We start from the raw sequence: 22,981 nt of genomic DNA on the forward strand, positions 1-22,981 counted from the left end.
AGTCAGACAAGGCCCCTGCTGTTAAAGAGTGTCTATTCCGGAGGGAGGGGAATGTGGACAACAAATGAGTAAGTAAATAATATAAAGATTACAGTAAATTCCAAGGTTAGATTAATTGCTAATGTGGAAGATAACAGATTATAGAACGTCATCATGATATTTAAATGGGCTTACTATGAATGGCATATTCTTGGTTTGTTTTTTTTTTAAGATAGGGTTCCATGTAACCCAGGCTGGCCTCAAACTTGCTGTGTAGCTAAGGGTGACCTTGGGTCCTCCTAGTTCCACTTTCTGAATATTGAGTTTACGGGTGTGCTCCACTATAATAAGTTTTATGTAGTGGGGGGGCGGGGTGTGAACTGAGGTTTCTGTGTATGTGAGGCAAACGCTTGGCCAACAGAATTACATCCCTGGGAGTCATATTAGTCTTTTTGCTGATGTATAAAATTGAGGTCACCGAGCCTAGTACTGAGAGATTAATCCTTCATGCTGACAGGGATCAGGGAGGACATCACATAACAGGAAGAATCTGATCCTGTCTCTTAACCAAACAGTAGCCTTGGGAGGCACACATTTGGAGATGAGGAAGGAATTGTACAGCCATCCCTCTCTTTTATCATAAGCCAGTTCATCCATAGTATACCCCTCACTGAGCCTAGAGGCTCTTGAATGAGACGTGTGCACAGACACTTCAGCAGTAGTGAGTGCTTGGTAGTGTCAGTACTCAGGAGATAAATTAGAGATAAATTAGGCATTAGAGACAAATCTTCTGTATTCGCACCCTTGTCTTGAGAGGCGTTTGGCCTTACTCACTGTCCCAATCTTCCCCACAGGCCGGGGACACTGGATAGTGTCTCGGAAAGGCAGCATGAAGAAAGGTGCAGCTAAGGCCTCCACTGAAGGTCAGGAAAGCCAGAAGAAGGTTTCTTTCGATACTGGGTTGAAGAAAACATCTCGGAGGGATAACCAGGCAGACGTTCTTGGACACATCTTGGACAGGTCTTTTCTGGTGAGAGAAAAGGCATTCCTGAGTGGCTGACAACATTATCTAAGGGAAGGGGAGGCGAGGGGAGGGGAGGGATGAGGACTCCTCTACTTTGTCTGACCAGGGGCAAGGACTGGTCTTGCCCAGGTACCACTGCTCCCACCTGACTTCAAGCTATGAGAGTGATGGTAGCATGACGAACTCACCCTGGAGATGTCATTTAACACGTGAAACCTTTACATACATCCTGCGCCCAAGGCAGGCCCAGGATGGCCGTCCTTTCTATATTGCTGCCACTGGTAGACAGGGAAAGAGGCCCCACATACAGTGAGTGAGTGGCCAGACCAGGATTAAAACCCTGATCTACCGACTCAAAAACCTGTACCTTTATATTATGTAAAATGGCTACACAGGGTGGCACATGCCCTTAATTTCTGTACTCTGGGAGGCAGAGGCAGTGGATCTCTGTGAACCTACTTAGTGAGATCCTGGCTCTAAGAGAGAGAAAAAAAAGACACTTTACAAAGTGAAAAGTCCAGCCAGGGCAACACAGAGAAACCCTGTCTTGGAAAAAACAAAAACAAAAACAAAACAAACAAAGTGAAAAGTTTTATGTCATTTGGAAAGGCAAGAGTGTTTCAGAAATAAAAGGTAAACTGAGGATTCTATGCCAGCACTGTGGAGGAACGAGAGATGCCTGTGCACCATGCTGTGCTCTGCTCTGTGGTGACTTCTCCAGGAGCCAGTGAGACCAGGGAGGTCCCACTTTCCCACAGCCTTTGTCCTTTGGTTTTAGCATTTGTCTGGAAGCAGGAGGACCCCAGGCTGGAGACAGCTCTCTGAAGAGACCTGGGATGGTGGGTTAGAGACCAGCCAGGCAGATTCACATCTGTTCTATGCAGTGCTTCAGTAGCTTTGCAGAGAAAGATGGGTTTTGTAAATATATACTAGGGGGCAGCATGGGCTCTCATTGCTCCCTGAGAGAAACTCTGGCAGCCTTGCTCGTTCCCACATTCTGATGGTAAGTCCTAAGACTCATGTGTCAGAGATCGCAAGAGAAAGTGCCTGGTCCACCTCACCTCCCTGAGCAGCACAAGCTTTCTGTGGAGCCTGTGGGGTTTGTTTTTCTGTTAGGACGGCTCCTCACTCACTGGGAGTACAGAGGTCAGAAACAGCAGTAAGGTGGTAGGGCAGACCACATCACTCCATGGTGCTCTTTGTCCCCTCATTCCCAAATACAACTGACCCTGCATATCCACTATATTCCTAGTCCCTAAACCACATGGCATAACAACTGTTTACATATTTCTCCACTATATACATATTACATGTATTTGGTATTATCAATAACTCAGAGATAATTGGAAATATAAAGGAGGGTATACATGGGATTTTTAAAAACAAACAAACAAACAAAACACTGCACCATTTTAAACGAGGGACTTGAGGGCTGGAGAGATGTCTCCGGGGTTGAGAACAATAGCTGTTCTTCCAGAGTGCCCAGGTTCAACTCCCAGCACCCACATGAAAGTTTAGAACATCTGTAACTCCAGCTCCAGGGGGATCTGAAACCCTCGGCTAACATCTGCAGGTGTCTTAGTTACAGTTTCCATTGCCATAAAGAGACACCATGGGAAAGGCAACTCTTATAAATGACAACATTTAATTTAATTGGGGCTGGCTTACTGCTTCTGAGGTTCAGGCCATTATCATCATGGCGGGAAGTATGGCAGCATCCAGGCAGACATGGTGCTGGAGGAGCTGAGAGTTCTACATCTTGTTCTGAAGGCAAACAGAAAACTGACTATTCTAGGCAGCTAGGAGGAAGGTCTCAAAGCCCACCACAATAATGACATACCTTCTCCAATAAGGCCACACCAACTCCAACAAGGCTATACCTAATAGCACCACTCCTTATGGGCCAAGCATATTCAAATCAGAACAGATATTAGGCACACATGTGATGCACAGACATACACATAGGCAATCACCCAGGTTTATAAAATAAAGTTAATTTTTAAGATGATCATGAAGTGTTTGGATGTCCCTGGTTTTGCATCCTAGCATTTCCAGCAGTTGAGTGTGTATGTGTGTGTGTGTGTGTGGGGGGGGCGGGATGACCGTCCCCGTGTGAGTTCCCATATTAACCGGCATGGTTTGTTACCTGCACTGCTGCTTTGGGTAGAGGAAACAATGAGAATGCTTTTCAGAGCAATGGGCTCTCTATGTTGCCTGTCAGTTCACTGGCACCTCTGATTGTACTACTGCACCTATGCCATTAACCCCACATCCCCAATGTATCATTTTGGGTAATATTACCTCTCCATTGGCACTAACTAGCCAGTCACTGAGCTAGTAACCAGGGGTTATAGTTCATGCTTGCCTCTTGCCCTCTGTTGACACTCCCACATTACCAAGTCCTGGAACTTGTATTAAAGAGTCATCACACCTACTTCCGTTCATGTCTTCTGCTACAATTCTGAGCCAAGCCACTATCACCTCTTATTGGGCTAATCACATAACTCTTAACTAGTTCAGACCAATTAGAATGCTTTTCTTTAGGGACATCGAGATAGCTCAGTGGGTAAAAGATCTTGCTAGAAATGTCGTTAACAACATCTGGCACATTGGTCTCTTCTGTCTTCTTATCCTTTCTTAGTAGGTCAGACAAGCTGATCTTTATGAAACTGCTGTCAGCCTCTACTTAATCCACTCCCTTGTTCAGAGCCAGTGTGGATCCGCATGGTCTCAGAACTCCCTCTCTAAAAATATCTTGCCTTCTCCTGCCTGGGAGGCCTTCGCACTCCCTGCCCACTGCATAGGATCATCTATAGCTTAGCTCTCAGCTGGAAAATCACACCCTCAAAGAAATGTTTCCTCCTTTTAAGACTGAGGTTGTGGCCTCCTGTTTCCACATCTCACTGGATCTTGAATTTCTCCTTTAACATAATCATTATATTTCTAAGTATTTGCTGTTTGCCTTTCCACTAAATGGTCACTCTGAGAAAGTATGGAAGGCACCTGCTGCTTCCCCACTGTCTTCTCTGAGCCTGTGTAGAGTTTTTTTTCATAGTAGGCACCATATGGGGCAGGCCATCATAGCTGGGATAAGGAATTCTGCAGCACTGAACTAGAAGATATTCTGAGGCTGATATCTGATCCTAACTTTTCCATTGTATACAGTGACACAGGGCAGGCAAAAAAAAATGCATAGCTTAAAGAGTACAGATTGAATCCGAATCATAGATCCACCATTTTCTAGCTACAGGGCCTCAGACAAGGCACCGTTCATCTCTTAACCTCATTAAAGGGGGAAGTAACTCTTTAACTAAAGTAATACTGGAAGTAAGAGCTAACCCTTTAACACAACTAATAAGTTTTAAGAAACACTATTTACATTAAAGGGGGTTCAATTTGGGTTAAAGAAAAGTTTGCTAATATAGTCAGTACGGTCTGTGCCCAAAGTAGTGCTCAGATAATATTTGGAGAATGAATGAATGAATAGCTGAATGAATGCACAAGCAAACAAACAGCAAGTCTATGAGAGTAGAAAACACTCAGCAGAAGTAACTCTACTCACTCCATTCTGTTGGGACCACGGGAACCAACTCTTGTGTCCTGTGTTCCAGCTGAAGCACCACTCTGCCAGGAAGCCAGCAGATCTTTGCACTATCAACGTGAGCGGCATGAAGTTCTCCAAGGTGAGGCCAGCATCAAAGGCGTGACTGAGCCAGATGTCAGGGGACCTGGACGATTTGCTTTGTGTATGGCACCTCCACAGTTCCTGGGAACTAGAAGTTAGTCTTATAGAAAGAGGGAGAAGAGATGGGCAGACACAGGCAGAAACAATATTCATACACAGACCTTGCTATGAATTTGGTATTCTGTGAATGAGAAAAATTCACCTGAAGAATCTGTTCTTGAGACGAGGGCATGGGTTGAGACTAATTCCTTGTGTGAAGTTCCCATCACATGAGCTAACCGTATGGTAGGGATATAGAAACTCTTACGCTGAGGAAGGATGTGCCGGAAGGTGTATAGCACCTTGTTTACAACAATGGAAGTTTTGAGTCAGTCTAAATGTGTACACAGCAGAAGAGGATAACTTGTCATTTACTCAAGCAAGGAATTCAAATGGACAAATTAGACCTATGTGTATCAACACAGTTTAATCTCCAAAGAGCTATACACATCTCACGTAAATCTCAAAGCCATACTCTCAAGCATAAAGACACATTCGTACCATAGTATGAATATAAAGTCTTAAAACATGTAAATAACCCTATGTATAATTGGTGGGCATAAACATTGGTCTATATGTTATATACACAAAAACTAAGATCAGGGATAAGGTGTAGGGTTTGAGGAGACCTGTGGAGGGTATGGTAACAGAGGCCCTATGTCTTCTGATAGTTTCTTTCAAGTTTAGACAGTTCAGACTCAGGTCTTTAAAACTGGGTCACGGTGGCTACATCTTCAAAGTATCACTCAGCGTGTGTTTCAATATGTTTGAAGTATTTCAGGGTAGAAGAAAACAGAGAAGTCCCCTTAGCCCTCCCCACGTGGCTGCTCTTACACTAAGAATGTCTCTCAGTCCCTTTTAGGCATCTGTCCTCTTAGCAGCTGCTCTGGTGTTTCTGCAGGCTCCTGGGCAGGGAACTAATCCTGTGTTTATCTGGCATGCTTTCTGACAGGCAAAGGAAAAGGACTTCAAACATTTTACGTCTGTGATTTATATCAATGCCTCTGAAAACCTGCTGCCTCTAGGTGAGCTTTCTCTTCTCAGAAACTGTCCTCCTGGCCCGCAAAGCACTCGTGTTAGGATTTGTCTGTCTGTCCACCGGGGGTCTGACTCTCATGGCCCTGGAGAGATCACAGATCTCGACTCTGGTGCTGAACTGTCCACTCACCAAGGGTTTCCCTGTCAGTTGAAGCTCCTCTCCACAAACACAGATAATCCTCTCCTGCAGCCTGGCAGGCCACCTTGCAAACGCCGGTGAGAGAAGGCCTTAATTCAGCAGATCTACAGTGCCCCCTGCTGGTGCCAGGACTGTGTGGCCTTTAGAGAGAAGGGCACCCAATTGCTCTGGAGAGCTTATGGTTAGTAGGAGAGATGGTTTCGGACTCAGATCAAAAGCAGGGTACATATATGCACTGGTGCAGGGAAATCAGGAGACACCAGGCGTGCATCCCAGAGGGACTTTAACCCAGTCCAGTGAGTCAGGAAACCTAGGAAAGAGTACCTGAGACAGGATCTTTTGATAAATACATTGGGCCAGCAAGATGGTCGAGTGGCTGCAAGCACCTGCTGCCAAGCTTGGTGACCTGAATTGATCCCTGAGAATCACATGATAGAAGAAGGGAACTGTCCTCTGACACCTGCATGTGCACACACCACACACACTCACACACACACACACACACACACACACACACACACATACTAATAAGAAATTGACTCAGGAATTGGTGCTTTGGATTGAAGGGCAGCTGTGGAATGGTATTGCCTGGTTGGGAAGAGTATACAAGGGATACATGGGGAGAAAAAACTGAAGCAAGACACACTGGCAAGGGCTTAATCATCAAGGGCTTTGAGTGTTGAGCTTAGTCCTCTAGACGGGAGAGGCGTGGAAGGCTTTTAACCAGGGAGTCTCAGAGAGGAGGGGTTTTCCATGGGAGGGGAATGAAGCTTGAGATGGGGCGTGAAGGGGATTGAGAGAGTGATCTGGGAAGAGATGGGAATCACGGGGGCAGGAATGAGTCAGGGGATACCCAGAGACAGTCCTAGAAGGGGTGTGCCAATGAGTTTGTTCCAATGAGTTGGAGGAGAGCATCTGTCAAAGCATCTAATGAGATCCTTGCCTTAGAAAAAAGTGTAGTCTGCTAGGAATGTCTTGGTATAAACAGGCCAAAAGGCCTGTGATAAATGCCCAGCTTCACTAAGGACAAAAACATGGGGGCCACTCACAGCCACCTGTAACACCAGTACACAGTTTTATGTCCATCAAATATTGGCAAGTATGAAAGACGCTAACCACAGCCAGCCCTGCGGAGTCAAGGGAGACTCTCGGTAAAAGTCAAATATAAGAAAGCTGTGTGACTCCTTGAAGGAAATTTGGCAATGTCTCTTAGAATTTAAGATGAGGCTGGAGATCTGGCTCAGCTGTTAAGAGCATTTGCTGCTCTTGCAAAGGACCTGGGTTCAATTTCTAGCACCCATGGGGGCCACTCACAGCCACCTGTAACTCCAGTTCCAGAGGATCCAGTGACCTCTTCTCACTTCCATTGGCTTCTGCACATACTTACTGCACACAGTGCCACACAGGAGCATACGTATAATAAATAAGTAAGTAAATAAATCTTTTTAAAGTTGAGATAGTCACTGCCTTTAGTAGTTCTGTTTCTAGGAATATATTCTACAGAAAGAGACTTACCCAAGGGAATTCCCCAGTCAGTGTCTTATTTGACCTGACTGAGCCTCCTGACTCTCAAGCTCTTGTAGGCTACATAGTACACCAGGTTCACTTAGAAGGTTCTAAGTGATTCTACACTTATGTCCCTGTAGGACTTCAGGAGTCCTACAGAGGAGTTCCCATGGTTGACTCTCTTGCAGAGCTGTCCACTAGCCAAGAGTCACCCTGGGTGCTGGAAAGAAACTCTCATTGAGTAAATGTGGGGAATCACCCTTGTTTGGAAATCTCATCAACACAGGAACCAATGTGCCATTCCATAGGTCTATATTACAGAAATCCCATGAAGGACATGTCTGATTCTAGGAGTCACCACTTAAAGAGGAGTACCCCCTTTGGGCATTTATAATTTATACCTTCTCCTGGTTCAGACATAATTTTCCACTCTGCAGTCATTTTTACCACAAGCAATAGTTGCCTAGTAACACAGTTACCATAGCATGTGCTTTAGGTTACCAGGGAAACAGGCCTAGAAAGTGAATCTAAGATCCAGTTGTCATGCAAGAAGGAGTCCTTGATTACCTCCCTCCCACATAGGTTACATGCAACCAACAGGAAAAGCGAGTGCATGTCGATACTAGAAAGATAACTAAGATACTGGACAAGTTTAACATGGAATAATCTTCACGTCATACTGTGAAAGGAGAAAAGCCACTGTACAGCATGTATTCTGGTTTTTTTATAAGAAGAAGACTATTTCAATACATACATGAGAAAAATGTTAGGTATATATATAAAATTTTGAGCAGTTGACACTAAATGTTGGGATTAAAGGAACATTTTTCCCCGTGAGGTTTGACTATTTGGGGTAAGCATGTTAGCATCTCTAATCAGAGGTTATCTAGGAGTGTGGCTCAGTGGTAGAGAGTTTGCCTAGCATGCACAAGACCCTTAGGTTGGCCCCTGGATTGGGAAGAGAAAATAATATATATCAGTTTTAAATGGACAGGCCTTCCATTTGAACAGACTTACATCTGAGCCTTAGTTTTCCCAGTTACCAGCCACCTTATTTCAAATAAGTCACTTAGCCTTCCAGAGCTGTCATTTCCTCAGTGATAGGATGAACGGCACAACTCTTGTTAGTGAAGTAGCTAGAGATTTAAATTTTTCTTGGAATCCCCTAGAGCTGGAGTAACAGGCAGTTGGAAGCCACCCAGGGTGGACGCTGGGAACTGAACTCTGGTCCTCTGCAAGAGCAGGGAATTCTCTTAACCTCCAAACCATCTCTCCAGCCTTATGGTTAGAGATCTGAGGTCTGTGACATAAAGCATCGCCCACAGCTGGAAGCTCAGTGAATGGTCATTAGCATCTTCCTCTGTAAGCCTTTCCAAGCTCAAGATTCTCTCTTATTCTCTCTCTCTCTCCGTTCCCATGTAGATGTCTTTCACACATTTCCAGTCCTAAAGGAATTGGAGCTTGCGTTCAATGGCATCAAGATGGTCTACGTGAAATATGGAGACTTCAAGACATTGGAAGTAAGTTGGAGGTAGGAAGTTTTTGATCCTACCTGTTCCCCTGTAAGAATGAGTATAGGTATCTCGACAGGTTATGACTTTGGGCAAAGGTTCTCTGGGCTTTCACTGCTAGGCTCTGGCTTCTTGCTTCTGGCCTCTGGAGAGGATGGTGGTGGTGGTGGTGGCGATGATGATGATGACGACGATGAACGATGATAATGATAATGATGGTGAGGAGGAGGATGGTGATGATGATGACGGTGATAATGATGATAATGAGGAGGAGGAGGATGGTGGTGGTGATGGTGGTGAAGGTAATAGTGTTAGTGGTACTGATGGCAGACAGGTAATTATGGCCAAGGTGTATGACCCTGGAATATAAGTGCCAAGGGTCATTCATATTCAGAGGAATCTATAAAAAGTGAGTTTCAACGGAGTATCATAGGAGGAAGAGTTTCATGGGAGATATATCTCCTTAGGTGTTTGGAGAGCTTGGATCCAGCTTAAAAGCAGGGTGCAGTGAGCTAGAGACTGTGTGGACCAATACCAAAGCATACCCTGACCTCAGTAAGCGAGGTTGGTCCCAGCGGACTGGGGTAGTCCCTTGGCCTGAAGGTGAGGATGAGCACACAAGGCCCCCGTGGATTCAACAGCACACTAGAGGTGTGGGCACATCCCATGCACATCTCTAGTTGTTCTCAGAACCTTGGGATAGAAAATACAGAAAGTCTGCTTTGCATAGCCTCATGCTTTCTTACCTCTTTTGACTTTGATAAAGGCTCAAGGGCCACTTTTTTTTTTTTAACAAGGGAATGAAGGTTTTGTCACTACCTGAGAGTCACTGCACACAAGAATTGGGGAATAGTGCTGGAAGTGGGGCTCAGCCCCTGGCCAGGCTCACTGTCTCCCCGAGTAGTGTGTCCTTCCCTGTGTGCTGGCCTTATAGTAGTGCACTTCCATTCACACCTTAGCAACATGTGTCCGTGTGCTTAGCTTTAGTAGCTTAAATCTGCAAGCATCAAAGGTCAGCCATGCTTCTGTGGGCCTCCCTTCACTTGTTTAGGGAGACTGACCTTGTCAAAGAGTTGCTGGCCTTCATATGGCAGAGTTTGTAAACACTTTTAACACACTGAAATGGACATCAGCTCAAGATGGTAGGTATGTCTTCACACTCTGAAAGCATCCTGTGCTGAATGCAATACTGACTTCTCTCCATGTGACTTTTCAAGTCACACTGAAGATGACAGCAGTTTGCTCTGACTTGGGTCATCAGTTGGTCCTCAGACATATTATTCAGTATGCAAACTCTCAAAGTCCAATAAAACCCAGTGGAAATGACTGATGCAGCTTGGAGCTATGTTAAAGCATCTTTCTGTCTTGTATTTTGGTGTTGACAGTGGGAAGTAGATCCTAGACATGAGAGATCCAGAGAGCCATTTCCCCACCCTCTGGGCCCAGGTGCCGCCTAGGGGCTCCGTTGTTCTTTGACTTTTTCAGAGAACAGTCTGAGCACACAAGAGTTGCATAGTGTGCCTTGAACCTTGTCTTCCTCTGTCTTAGTCAGGGTTTCTATTCCTGCACAAACATCATGACAAGAAGCAAGTTGGGGAGGAAAGGGTTTATTCGGCTTACACTTCCATACTGCTGTTCATCACCAAAGGAAGTCAGGACTGGAACTCAAGCAGGTCAGAAAGCAGGAGCCGATGCAGAGGCCATGGAGGGATGTTCTTTACTGGCTTGCCTCCTCTGGCTTGCTCAGCCTACTCTCTTNTAGAACCCAAGACTACCAGCCCAGGGATGGTCCCACCCACAAGGGGCCTTTCCCCCTTGATCACTAATTGAGAAAATGCCTTACAGTTGGATCTCATGGAGGCATTTCCTCAACTGAAGCTCCTTTCTCTGTGATAACTCCAGCTGTGTCAAGTTGACACAAAAATAGCCAGTACATCCTCCTTCCAAATACCCAAAACACAACACAGGTACCAGTGGCCAACCAGAGGGATATGATCACACGCTTTGACCCTACGAGTGACTAGTTTGGCATCCAGTGTTAATCATGATTGATTTTGTGCATGGCCCACTTTATCTGATTACATCTGATGAAGATTATTTATCCTACAAACCCAGCCTTGTCCAAAGGTATTTGTCTACAAAGAAACCAGACTCATTTTAGGATGCAGCATATAAATGAGAAGAGGAAATCTCTGGACTAGTCATTTGTTCTCGTCTCTCTGTGATTTGCAAGGGCTCCCTGGGGAAAAAGATAAACATGTCAAATATCCTGAATTTGCATCTCACAGTAATGAATACTTTGATGTGTAATAAAACTCAATGTGGCTCAACCAGATACAGCAGCCAGGCTAGGAATCTTCTGTCCTTGTCTGTCAGAGAGCCTGCCCCAAGGGGAGCAGCCCAGAGTGGAATTCTTCCAGAGTCAGTTCTGGAAAACTTAGCTTTGCTGTGATTTGATTTTGTGTTTACAAATCTGAAAACCGTTGAGCAGGACCCCAGCCCCAGCAGCCAGAAGGCATGCTTTCTTGCCTGTGTCCTGCTGGCCTTCTGCTGGCTCTAGGCCTCATCCAAATAACTTGCCCCGAGGATAAAGTTTCTCCCGCTGTAAAATCTGGGCTGGCTCTAACATTCTGCAACCTATGATCCTACAATTGTTTATTTCTTTGAGCTACCCCTCATGGAAAGCAAATTTGGATCCAACATTAAATAGTCAAAACAGCCAGAATAAGATTTGTGTGTGTGTGTGTGTGTGTGTGTGTGTGTGTGTAAGAAATAAGAAACTAAGTATGGAAAACTTTGGGTCCATATGCTCATTATTAGTTGTGGCTGTCACAAGTAGTCATCCTTCTGTGAGAGGAAAGAACTGCAGACAGTAACAGTACAGAGACTGCTGAGGCCTGCCCCAGCCTTTAGGGAAATGGCACTAGGCAGAACCCAGTGTCCGATGAAGGCTAAAGACTGATAACCTCTGGCATTATAATTTTATTATTTGTGCTTTAATAAGCACAATAGGTCTCTTACTCCGTAACTTTCTTACTATTTGTGCTGATAAGTGCTGGTTTCTTTCCTCTCTGGCTCAAGGACCTCTCCATAGCCAGGTGAGAGGTTTAGAACTCTTCGTGAACCAGAGAGAAAAGAAAAGAAAAGAATTATAATCCTTTACACTGGCAAATATGCACAGATACACAATACTCATACACACGCACATATGCACACACACACACATACACACACTGGACAGGCCTAACCACCTGTCTCAATCAACTGTACAGTGCTTATTCATGTTTACATACATACACACAGACCTACACATGTACATATAGACAAATAGGCATATATATTTGGTGGAATGGATGGGGCAGAGTCCCATCAAGCCACACTTTATTTCTTTTCTCTGACCTTTTTATAGACAGAAGTTCTTAGAAAAGTACCTCACAGATGAATGTTGCACAAAAGCGGAATTACAGAAGGATGTTCATAGTAAATTCAAAATAGTGTTTCATTCTTTAAGCTCATTATAAGTTCAAAGCAACAGTTTCACATGGCCTTGCTTTATCATGGCTCACACCTGTGGCGTCATCCTTGGATCTGACCTAGATTGAATGTTTTTCCTTGATCACAAATTTGTTCCAAGTCTATTTCTCTTTGTAATGTAATTATGAAGGCCCATTGTATCCCTTATCATGCAGCCTTTCCTTACTATTCTATGAGGAGGGGCACATTCTCTTCTTGAGTCTAACTTTATTATCTTTCTGGTGAAACAACTAAAATCATCTTTTAAATCCTTCTTCCTAAAATTATTTGAATCAAATGAGGAGTTCTATAAAATCATTAATTCATCCAAACAACATTAATTCATGAAAGTTCATCTTTATGTAGATCTGCAGGAAATTTGCTCAATAGGGTGTGACAATGCCCAGGAACCCTTAGGCTGTATAATAGTGACAGGAAAGGCATATCGGTTGCAAGAGGCAATCCTGAGATGAAGTCTTTTGGGACCTTGCCTCTCAGACCTTGCCCATCATATGCCAGAAGAAGAAGGAAAAGGAGAAGGAGGGGGAGGAAAGGGGGAGGGAGAGGAAAGGAGGAGAGGAGGGGAGGGGGAGGAAGGGGAGGGGAGGGGAGAAGGAGGAAAGGAGGAAGAAAGAAGAGAAAATAAAAGAAAAAAGAAAAGGTGGACCACTTCCAGGAAAGTCACTTACTAGCCTTGGCCTCTCCTAGATGGCTTCAGACAGGAGGCAAACAAGCAAGATGTTGAAATGTGAACTTCTCATTGCCAATTGGGGTACACTATTCCTTTTTTAACTAATTTATTTTGAGACAGGGTTTCTCTGTGTAGTCCTGGCTGTCCTGAAACTCACTCTATAGACCAGGCTGGCTTCAACTCACTGAGATCTGGGATTAAACACACACACTAATATCCTGGTCTCATAGTTTTTTAAGTGTAAGGATCATTGGTAGCTCACTAGCCACGAAGGAGCATCAGGCTAGATTTGCTTGCTGGTCTTGGTTCACCAACTCTTGAGCTTGAATACCATTGAATCGGCTCCGTGTGAATAGGTGGAGAGTGAGGGCTGAGACTCGGTAGTGCTGTGTGAGCCTGAAGAGGTGGCTTAGGACATCTTGCAAAGGAGCTAAAACTATCTTATGGAATAGGAACCGCCAAGTTTTAAGTTGGAGCATACTGTGGTGAGGGCCATGTGTCCTGGCTGCTGTCTGAGGAATAGGTTGGCAGGAATGTGAGAGACACAAAGGGGGGAGGTAAAATCATAGGTCTTGGCCGTCCACACACAAGTATGAGACACAAGGATTTCCCCATCTTTGCCTGTGTTTTTTCCAGGCCTTGCCCCTCTTCTTGTTCCAGCCAAGTGAGATGGCTCTGTTCTGTGCACCTCAAGCCCTGTCTTTCCTCCCAGTGCTTGGAACCTTTCACGTCCTGGCCAGTCTTATCAAACCTCTCCTCTGCCACAAGCTTCCCTGATACCCAGACCCTTTGCTGTTCTCAGAACAAGCCAGCTACCTCCTGACTCATGCCTCTTTAACAGTTTGGTCTGGGGATGGCTCACATGCTGCCTCTCTGTGAAGCCTGCGGAGACACTCTGGCAGTCCTGATTGTTATTTGTGGCTTGTGTGTGTGTGTAGACATCTATCTAGGCAGTATCACTTCTGTCTTTTACATTTTACTTATCTCTTGACTGTTTCATGTATGTATATAATGAACTTTAATCCCCTCCATTCCTAGTACCCTGTGTCCACCTCTTTCCTTTCCTGCCAAAACCCTTCTTCCCAAGACCCCCTCCTGCTTTTCTGACCTTGGTGTGGGAGACCCTCTGGGTTGCCTGCATGAGCATAGGTGGGAAGCCATTTACCAGGACATGGGCAACGTATCACCACTGAAGAAAGTGACACCCTGCCCCTGCCACTATAGCTACCAGTGGTCTTTCAGAGACAGGCGGGGCCCCATGAGCCTTTCCTTCTTCTCTGATGAGATGTTGATGAGCCCAGTCCTGTTCCAGTAACCATGACTACCATGATGTCATGAGTGCACCATCCATGGCGCCTCCAGAAGACAGTTTCACCTGCATTCCTCCCCAACCTTTGTTTCTTAAAAATCTTTCCACCCCTCTTCTGTGATGGCTCCTGAGCCTTGCAGGAGGGGACGTGGCTGTCCCATTTAGGGCCGAGCACTACACAGTCACTTATTCTCTGCACTTGGATCAGTTGTGAGTCTCAGTATTAACCTCTGTCCACTTTAAAAGATGCTTCTCTGATAAAGGAAGAGTCCAGCAGCATCCCTTCTTAGCGGACGGACATAGTTTGCGGCCAAAGAAAACAAAACTGGGACTTCCCAGAGGGCAAGAACAAAATAAGCCTTCAGTATGGAGGCAATGGATGAAGAAATGGTAGTGGTGATGATGATGGTGGTGGTGGTGGTGGTAGTGGTGCAGAAAGAAAGAAGGAGGAGGAAGAGGAAAAGGAGGAAGAAGAGGAGGAAGAGGACAAGGAGGAAGAGGAGATGATGACAATGACTACACAGCAGAAGGGGGCAGCAGAAGAAGGGGGCAGCAGCTGATGGTGGGGTGACCATTTGGATTCACTGTTTCTTTAGGCTAATTCATTTAAGTTCACTTTCATGCGTGTCTGTTTGTGCCAGGGCCTGTGCTCAGTTATACAGCTGCTGTGCTGCAGTGATATGATTCCTGACATCAAAGGGCTTACAATCCAATCCTCCACTGTGTGCCAGACAAAGTACACGGCACACCTGTTTTTTATACATCTCGAGATATCTCAAGATCCTGCAGACTTAGACAAATATCCTAGGATAGTTTAAATAAAGCAGATAAAGTCAGGGGAGGGGGATAGTCCACCTGGCCAAGATTTGGGGAATATTTTCTAAGGCAACTTTGAGATGGCCTTTTGGGGCTGGGATTCCAGTGCTCAGAGAGGGGCATTGTTCTAGTGGAAACATGCACAGAGTGACTGGCAGGACAGGCAGGGAGGAGGGAGGAGTCTGGGAAAAGATGCACAGTGGCAGCTAAGACAAAGAGAAGTGAGCCTGACTCCAACAGGCTGTGAGTGCCAAACCCAAGACGCTATCCTGTGGGCGAGGGGTACCTAGAAGTGAGGAGGGAAGGGGGCAGAGCCAGCTCCCCGCCTCGAGTTTGGGCATCATTGTCATACATTGCTTCTGTTATCCCATCTTTTGTTTTGCATGGTAGTTCTTGGACCTTTCCTTCAACAGCCTGACTGAGGAGGCCATCTGTGATCTGGGAATTCTGCCACATCTCCGTGTGCTGCTCCTCACAGGCAATGGGCTCACCTCTCTGCCACCTAACATGGCTGTCAAAGAACAGTAAGTTCTACATCTTTGAGTTTGTCCCGTGTGTTCCCCCAGGACATGTCTGGGTCCTAACATCAGAGGAATAGCTCAGAGCAGCTCTTGTGGGGAGTTCTGTAAAGACAGGCTTTGATTGCCCAGTGCGAGAATGCTGCCTACTTATTCTCCCAGGAAATCCCTCCAATGGATGCTTTCCTGTGTGTTCACTTGATGGTCAGAGAAGAGAGGAAGTGGCCTACGAGCTGGGCCTTGGACAATGAGCGACCTGTGTGAGAAGCCCTGCCTCTAGAGTCAAAAACACTTGATCCAAATCTCAGCTTAAGAGAGATTGGAGCTGGGCATGATGGGGCAGGCTTTTCATCCCAGCCCTCAGGAGACTGAAGCAGGTCAGTGTCTGTGAGTTGTAGCCAGTCTGGTCTACCTAGCAACTTCTAGCTAGCCAAGGCTACATAGTAAGACCTGTCTCAAAACATATGCCCCTCTACACATGGACACATGTACCCATACACAAACACATACATGTACATACATGTGCATGCATATACACATATACACACACATTTGCAAAGCCATTTTCCCTGCCTCTGATCTTTTGTAGGCAATGGGTATTGCTTTTGCTAGCTGCTCCTTAAGTTTACTTGCTGGCCTCTAAATCACCTTTGTACATTTCTGCTCTGCATCTTTGTTGAGGCTGTTTCTTCTGCCAGAGTGTACTGACTTTCTTTTCTGAATAATGACACACATGTGTTTACTGTGTGCCAGGCATTGTTCTTCACACTCTAATCCTCCTGACAGTTTTATGAGCTAGGTGATTATCATCCTGTTTTCCAGATGAGGAAACTGAGGTAGAGACAAGTTAAATAACTTCCCCATATTTAGAAAACTGGCTTCTTACAGAGCCAAGATTTGGATCAAGTGTTTTTTGACTCTAGGCAGAACTTACAGTCATCATGGTGGCTTCTCACACAGGTTGATCATTTCCAAGGCCCAGCTCCTAGTCCACTAACTCTCGTCTCTGTCAGGTGAACTGCATGTTTCCCTGGCTTGTCTGTTGAGACCTAGGCTACCTAAACGTGTATCTCTATAGAAGGTGGGTAGATGGCCGGTACATCTGGCTCCTCCACGTGGGTCAGGAGTACTCTCAGAGCTAGAGCTCTGTCTCAAGCATCTCTGATCGGCAGCAACTAGACCAGGACACAGTGCTTTTCATTTACTGTGTAGTTGACTACAGTTGGTACTGACCAATGAGATGCTGATGCTGACGGTCCTGGTGATGATGCTCATTGCCATGAAGAAAGGTTGGTGAGGAAGACTGGTGATAGCAGTTAGCTGCTCCAGGTGGTTGGGATAATAGCGGTCATTACATTTAAGGTTTCTTTAGTTAGGGTTATGTTTCCAAGCTGGATGTCACAAACCTAGTTCAAACTAACTTAGTATCAGTGAACCACTAGTGGTGGCATGTGCTTAGAATAGTATGAGAGACTGAGGCTGAAGGATCATGGGAGTTCAAGGTCAACCTGAGTTACATAGTGAGTCCTTATCTCCTATAAAAAACAAGAGAGGACTGGACAGTCGGTTCAGCAGTTACAAGCTCTTGTTGCTCTTATAAAAAGGACCTGGGTTCAGTTCTCAGCACCCACATGGCAGCCAGCAACCATCTGTAACTCCAGTCCCACAGCATCCAATGCCCTCCTCTGCTCTCCATGGGTACTGCATACATGTAGTAGACAGACAGACATGCAGACAAAACAGCTACACACTTCAAAAAAAATTTTTTTTTTCTTTTTGGTTTTTTGAGACAGGGTTTCTCTGTGTAGCCCTGGCTGTCCTGGAACTCACTTTGTAGACCAGGCTGGCCTCGAACTCAGAAATCCGCCTGCCTCTGCCTCCCGAGTGCTGGGATTAAAGGCATGCGCCACCACGCCCGGCCTCAAAAATATTTCTTATAAAGGAGAGGAAGGGAGCTTATAAATCTAAGAAGTCCCACAAACAAATCGGCTGGATCCGTGCAGAGGGTCACTAGGGATAGGGTGTGTCAGGGTTCTGGTCCCATATGCAAACTTCTGTCACTGTGTCTGTTACTTGCTCTTAGACCCTTGCACACTGCCTTGTTTGCCTTTGTGCTGACTTCGTTCGGAGGTAAGCGTTCTCTGTGATAGGAGTTGTCTCAATCAGACTCACAAAACCGTATCATAATTAGAGAGGATTCCCTTACTCTGAGGAGAGAACTCATCACTGGTATTTTATTATGGAAAATTTCAGAAATGCATAAAAATAAAGTTATGGTTGGAGTATTCAGTATCCTTTCAGATGGCTCATAGTCTAAAGGTTAGGTCCCCAGCTGATGGCACTGTTCTGGGAGTTGCCGAAACTTTAGGAAGTGAGGAGGCCTGGCTATGCAAAGTTCTTTCCTGGGAAAGGCCCTTGGGGTATCTTGTACATCTCCAGTGCTTGTCTTTCTCTGGTTCCTGCCCTCCATGAGCTTGGTGATATCTGCCACAGGCTCCCATCAGTGTGACATTCCATCTCACTGCAGGCCCAGAATCGAGGAGTTCAAGGACTAAAACTGAAACCAAGAGCCAAAATAAATGATTCTGCCCTGTAAGTTGCTTTTCACAGGTGTTCATCACAGCAGTGGGCAAAATGATTAACACGAGGAGAATAGATGGGAAAATGAGTTCCCATGTTCCTTCCACCAAGTAGTGAGCACCTGACAGTCGTGAGATTGTGGCCAACCTGTTACAAACCTCATCATACCCCAGTATAGATTATTCTTAAGAAATAAGTACCCAGTAGTGAGTAGTGAATCTACTCACAAATGAACAAGCAGAATCATTTATCATGTATAAATATTCAGTATGTGCCTCTAGAGATAAGGACTCCTTTAAAACTCATAACCAACAAACCTTCATTCCACCTCCAGCATCACCAATGATAAGTAGAGAGACTTGGTTACTCCATCAGTCTTAGAACACGGCTGGAGCAAATGGAGAAGAGGGACATGGAGGAGCAGAAGGGGCTGATTCCATCCATTGGAAGCTAGCGCTGATGGGCTAGAGCCAGGAGTCTGCATCTGCCACTGGACTTTTAGAGAGGCCATTGCTTTAATTCTAGCTCAGCTGCCTCGGCCGGCCTTTGACAACACAGCAGCCACTGTCTCACACACACACACACACACACACACACACACACACACACACTGGCCCAGAAATGAGAAGCAGAAATGTCATTATTATTCCACTATCAGACATCACTGTGAGAAGGCATTTCCACTTCCCTCTGCTAATCCCTAGGTCCTTAATGAGAATGCTAATGAGAAAGCCAGCCTCATATTGACGTGATGTTCCCACTGTAAGTCAGGGTCCCCGTCTCCCCAATTCTACATATCTAGTATGAGTCATAAAAGCTATTTCATCGGAGGATTCTGGGCAGATGGTAGGCTAGGAAGCACTTCAAATCTGTGTCCTCACCTAACAAGTGCATTGGCAGAACCTGTCATTAGGAGACCATTGGGGGACTTTAGAACCTGCTGAAGACTTATCTTCCAAAGGAAGATGGCTCAGTCATCAAACTGCTGATAATTTCAGCTCTTTTCTCAGTAGCTAGACCCCTCCTGCCATTCCCAGTCTGGTGGTAATAATCACACGTATAACTATGAACAGCTTGCAGTCCCCAGAGTGGGCAGAAATGTCCCTGTTCTCCAAGTGTCGGGGATCTGTCCTGTGACCATCGACTGCTGCTTCTGATTGTGAAGCTCAGGGAGGTTAGTCAATCATCCACTGTGGCCCCACACACTGCTTAAGCCACTCCCACTTCTGTTAAAGAAACCTCAAGACTGGTAGTGTTTCTTCATCTCCCTCAAGAGTTCTCCCCACTCCTTGGGAGCCAGATAAAGTGTAGGATATTCAAGAGCAGTAGTGTATGTGGAAGAAATTAGAAACTCACCATGAATGTCCAGAGAAAGGGACATGGTCCAAAATGATCTGAGAAGACCTGATGTTGATGCCTCAGAACAATCCTTGCCATGAAGATAGCCTATAAAAATGATAATAACCCAACCTCAGGAAACCTTGATGACACAGGAGGCTGCTAACGTGATAAAGACCTACCACCTTAACAGATCCCACATTCAGTTCTCCACTAAAAATTCCAAGCTGTAGAACAATCTGAAGGAAGATCTTCTAGAGAGAAAATAAGCCTCAGCAGCGGTGAAGGTGCACGACAGCTAACGGAAGACAAGGGGCGAGTCCAGAGAATGACGCACACGCAAAATATTAATAGTAGCAAAGAGAGGGAAACTGAAAAGAAAACAGAAATTCTACAACTAAAAGTTACTGAGGTGAAAAGGTCATTGGGGAAATTCAAAGGCAGGTTAGAGCAGTCAGAAGAAAGGATTGGTGGCCTTAGAGGTAAGACAGTAAATTTACCAAGTCTGAGAAATAAAAGGATCGACATCTATAAAGCTTGAGGAATCTGAAGATCTACTGCCAGCACATCTGTCTCTGTACTATGGACGCCCTGGAAGAGGAGAGGCAAGCTGGAGAGGGGGAAGGAGAGGAAGGAAGGGAGAGGCAAGAGGAGGAGAAAAGGGGACAAGGGGATGGGAGGGAAGGGAGGAGGGAGGGAGAGATTATTTGAAGAAATAGTGACTCCAAACTTCCCAAGTTTATGTGAATCTAAACACCCACAAAGCTCGGTGGATGCCATGTACACACACAGACACACCACAATCAGTGTCGAAGATAGAGAGGAATTTGAAACCAGTACAAGAGGAAGTCCCAGTAAGATTATCAGCCTTCAGTAAGATGGCAGCCAGAAGGCAGAAGTCTACATATTCAGAGTGCTAAAGAAAAAGAAAAACCTGTCAACCAAGAGTCCTGTGTCTAGCAGAGCTGTGGTTCAGGGCCTGGAGACATTGCTGAGTGCATTCTACTCTTCCAGAGAACCCAGCCTGGATTCCTAGCACGCACGTCTGGAAGCTTACGACGGCCTGTGATTCCAGCTCCAAGGACCCCGAGGGTACCTGCATTCACATATACACACACACGCACACGCACACACACACACACTCGCTCACTCACACTATTAAAAATAAAACTGTCTTTCTATGGTAAGGGAGAAATTAAGACATTTCAAGATAAGCAAAAGCAAAATGAACTCATTACCTCTAGATGTGCTCTGTAGGAAGTGTTAGGGCAGGATGTGGCCAGAGACTGGTATGAAAGAACCCTAGACGGTAACCCAGAAACAAAGACTATACAATATGTGCACAGACTATACTAGACTGCGCAGAAAAAATGATTATGCAATTTTTGTATATTTAGGTCAGTACACAGTCACCACGGTATCATTGTAATACTATTGCAGTTCCGGCTGTAGAACACTGTGGAGAGAAGGTGAATCTGTGTCCCAAACCGTGTAGGATCACTTTAATAGACACAGTGCTCCTTTTTGAAGGAAGAGATGCATCGCAGCCAGTCCCTCGCTCCAGGAAACAGTGCCCTTTGCAGCAGGCACAGCAGTGACCTCTGCCGTTGGCAGATGATGCACAGCTGTGCTTTGATGAGGGGAAGTGCAGAGGCTTCCTTCCTGCTGTGAGACCAGTTGGCCACCTGACATTCATGGAATTAGGTCTCCTTGTCCATCTGGTCCCTGAGATTGCTGCAGTGTATATATATCCACAGAGGACATATCAACAGGACAGGACTAGCCTTCACGCCCCACCTATTCTGGAAGTTCATTCAAAGATCACTCCAAACCACCCTGCTAGCAGTTCTCTCTCCCTCTCCCTCTCCTCCCTCCCCCTCCCCCTTCCCCTCCCTCCCCCTCTCTTTCTCCCTCCCCCCTCACTCTGTCTCTGTCTCTCTCTCTCCTCCCTCCCTCCCCTCCCCCCTCCCTCCCTCCCTCTTTCTTTCTTACAAGCCTTATATATTGTTCACCCACTGGTCAGGAAAGGTCTGTGCTTCTGACTCTCCGAGCAAGCAAGCGGATAGTCAGGTGAGTTGCTCCAGGCTTTGCTGCTGTGTAGAGCCACACCATATACAAAATAATTTGCAAGTACAGTAGAGGCGTCCCTGGGCTCCTGGTCTTGAGGCTTTAGCTGTGGGCTGATGGAGAGACAGCGGCACAGCTGGAATAGGCCCCACAGGAATCTAAGCCATGCGTTCCAGACTTCCTGGGAACTGACCTTAAATGATGCTTTCCCCAGACTCAAAAAGACAAGTCCTGCAAGATCTCACTTATACATGAAATCTAGAACAGTTGACGCAGCTGAGCATTTAGCTCAGTTGGTAAAGTCCATGCCTAGTGTGCACAGAGCCCTGGCCTCAACTCACCCACCCCCACCCAGCATAAACTCGGTGTGGTGGCACACAGCTGCAGTCCTAGCCTCCAGAAAGTGGAGGCAAGAGGATTGGGTGTTCAAAGATGCGTTGTGCATCTGAGGCCAGCTGGGGTACATAGGATCCTATTTCCAAAAGTAGGGCAGGGAGTGGCTCCGTGGGTAAACACTGGGGTGTGCTTGTCCACCCACCTGTGACTCTTAAATCCTAGGGTAGAGATAGAGTCAGACAGAGTCCAGGGCCAGCCTGCCTGCTCAAACATCCAGGTTCAGTGAGAGACCCTATCTCACAAAAACAGTAGAGAATGATAGAGGAAGACCCTGGCATTGACCTCTCTCCCCCCATACACTGATGCACACAGTTGCATTGACATGGCCACATAGACATATACCATAGCCACCCCCGTACACAGGTATGATCACACATACACCATAGCTACCTCCATATGCAGAATTTTTAAGTTTATCTCATAAATGCTGAGAATAGAATAAAATAAAGCTGGAGAAAGTTGGAAACGTAGCACGAGGAGAGGGGAATCAATAAGCACTAAGCTACCAGTATATAGGAGAATGAGTTCTCAAATTCTGCTGTCCACTAGGGTAAGTTATATTGTACAGATAACAAGTATATGCTATGTTTTTAAAAGAAGAAAATAATTAGAAGGAAATATTTGGACTATTTTATCATGAAATGGTATATATTTGAGAAAATGGATGTGCTGGTGCTGGCTTGAATACGATGCAATGTATATCTTACCAAAGCATCACACTGCACTCCATAATGTATACATTTTAAATGTGTGGTAGTGCACCCCTTTAATCCCAGCACTCAGGAGGCGGAGGCAGAGAGGGAGAGGGAGTGGGAGCGGGAGGGGAGGGGAG

At 45.7% G+C, this 22,981-nt stretch overlaps 1 protein-coding gene and 1 long non-coding RNA gene across 3 annotated transcripts in view; one reads left to right on the forward strand and one right to left on the reverse strand.

The window, feature by feature from the left end:
* Xrra1 (X-ray radiation resistance associated 1) overlaps positions 1–22,981 on the forward strand; it is a 62,231-nt gene that overhangs the window by 12,453 nt on the left and 26,797 nt on the right. For both annotated transcript variants that reach the window (XM_021167598.1, XM_021167599.2), the window contains 5 exons: positions 834–1,009; positions 4,615–4,686; positions 5,680–5,752; positions 8,833–8,930; positions 15,641–15,774. In XM_021167598.1, coding sequence (XP_021023257.1) covers positions 834–1,009; positions 4,615–4,686; positions 5,680–5,752; positions 8,833–8,930; positions 15,641–15,774 — 553 coding nt within the window. The remainder of the gene's footprint in view (positions 1–833; positions 1,010–4,614; positions 4,687–5,679; positions 5,753–8,832; positions 8,931–15,640; positions 15,775–22,981) is intronic.
* LOC110298387 lies at positions 204–20,974 on the reverse strand. Its single transcript, XR_002378367.1, has 4 exons — positions 20,925–20,974; positions 19,705–19,794; positions 4,566–4,776; positions 204–1,006 (listed from the first exon to the last, which is right to left on the reverse strand). It is a non-coding gene; the product is annotated as an uncharacterized LOC110298387 (long non-coding RNA).

Source organism: Mus caroli, chromosome 7, assembly GCF_900094665.2.
Source record: "Mus caroli chromosome 7, CAROLI_EIJ_v1.1, whole genome shotgun sequence".
Taxonomy (NCBI): domain Eukaryota; kingdom Metazoa; phylum Chordata; class Mammalia; order Rodentia; family Muridae; genus Mus; species Mus caroli.